At 52.8% G+C, this 1,230-nt stretch overlaps 1 protein-coding gene across 1 annotated transcript; it reads left to right on the top strand.

Annotated features, from left to right (window-relative positions):
• Window positions 1-297: 297 nt before the first annotated feature.
• On the top strand, window positions 298-914 carry H310_15286 (hypothetical protein; the record flags this gene model as incomplete). Its single annotated transcript, XM_008883271.1, has 1 exon — window positions 298-914. A coding segment is annotated over one exon (445 nt), but the record flags the coding sequence as incomplete, so codon positions are not given.
• Window positions 915-1,230: the final 316 nt, after the last annotated feature.

Raw genomic sequence — 1,230 nt, 5'->3', positions numbered from 1 at the left:
GAAAACCACGTGCTGCGTAAACTCAACCTGAATCTGCAAACCGAAGTTGCGTCCCTACGGTTTCCGGTGTTCAACCCCGACCCCCAAGCTGCTGCGGTCATCCGTCCTCCTGGACTATAGACTCCCTTCACTAGCAAGAAACGTTAACTTATAGAGAGAACTCCCTTCTTCCTGACCATTGCCCCCTGTCGTGGATTGTGCGGATGCATCCGGATTCCACCTTGTTTTTTAATTTGCAGTATTCTATACATTTTCCTTGAGAAAAATTGATGATAGCTCCGATTTCAATGCATCCGTCGACCCTCCCTTTTCACATCGTGAGACGTGTCGGCGGCGCTGTGGCGCGTTCGTTTTGCTGGGGCTCCTGCTCCTCATCGTTTCAACCTATGCACAGAGCTATGCACAAAACTTGTACTGTGGCCGCCGTGAGTGCTACGACATTCTTGGCTTGCGAGGACAAGAAACGACCGCGACAACGGCGGACGTCCGACGGACATATAGGACACCGTCATTGCAATTCCACCTGGACAAGAACTCGAGTCCCGACGCGGCCCAGATATTCCAGGAAATTGAAACAGCATACGAAGTGTTGTCGGGAGGTCTCTCTCGACAAGCATATGATCATGCACGTCAACCACGTGTACAAGCCACTTCGAAGGTACCAAGCAGCGCCGTTAGAATAGGAATTACGCGCAGGAATCTACCACATCCAGGTCGAACGCATTGTGTCCTCTGTTGCTAGCTGCACCATCTTGGGCAGGGTTTAGCCAGCCGTCAAACCTGCATGCTAGCCACCTTTCCAACCCCCAAGATCTCGAAACTAGCGTAGAGTATGTGGGCCAGCGCAATCGGTAGAAGACGAGTTGACGTGGGTCAAAAATCATACAAAGTCAAGAATCGTAACCGACCGTGTTGCCCTGTCGCGTGAGAGACTCTGTCGGGTTTCGACATCGCACAGACTTGGACCCGAATGGGAAGTTTGTGTTGCATGCGGGAGTGACATGAAAAACCAGTGCCACGTTGCAGTTTCCACCGGAATATGAGTCGCTCTTGCCGCGTCAACCCCCCTATCCGAGCTGAAGATATTCGAAATCGAGCTTGGTCAAGCGGTGCCGTGCCCTGTACGTAGACTGGCAAGGCCCGTCCACCCACGCTTGCCAAAACTTCCGGAATACGTATGCCAGAGGGCTGGGAATGATACCCTTGGCGCTAGAGCCGCCCCGAGCGACT

This window comes from Aphanomyces invadans (assembly GCF_000520115.1).
Source record: "Aphanomyces invadans strain NJM9701 unplaced genomic scaffold supercont1.299, whole genome shotgun sequence".
In the NCBI taxonomy this organism is placed as follows: domain Eukaryota; phylum Oomycota; class Saprolegniomycetes; order Saprolegniales; family Verrucalvaceae; genus Aphanomyces; species Aphanomyces invadans.
The sequence above is the reverse complement of the archived record's forward strand: the minus strand, read 5'-3'. Positions and strand labels throughout refer to the sequence as shown.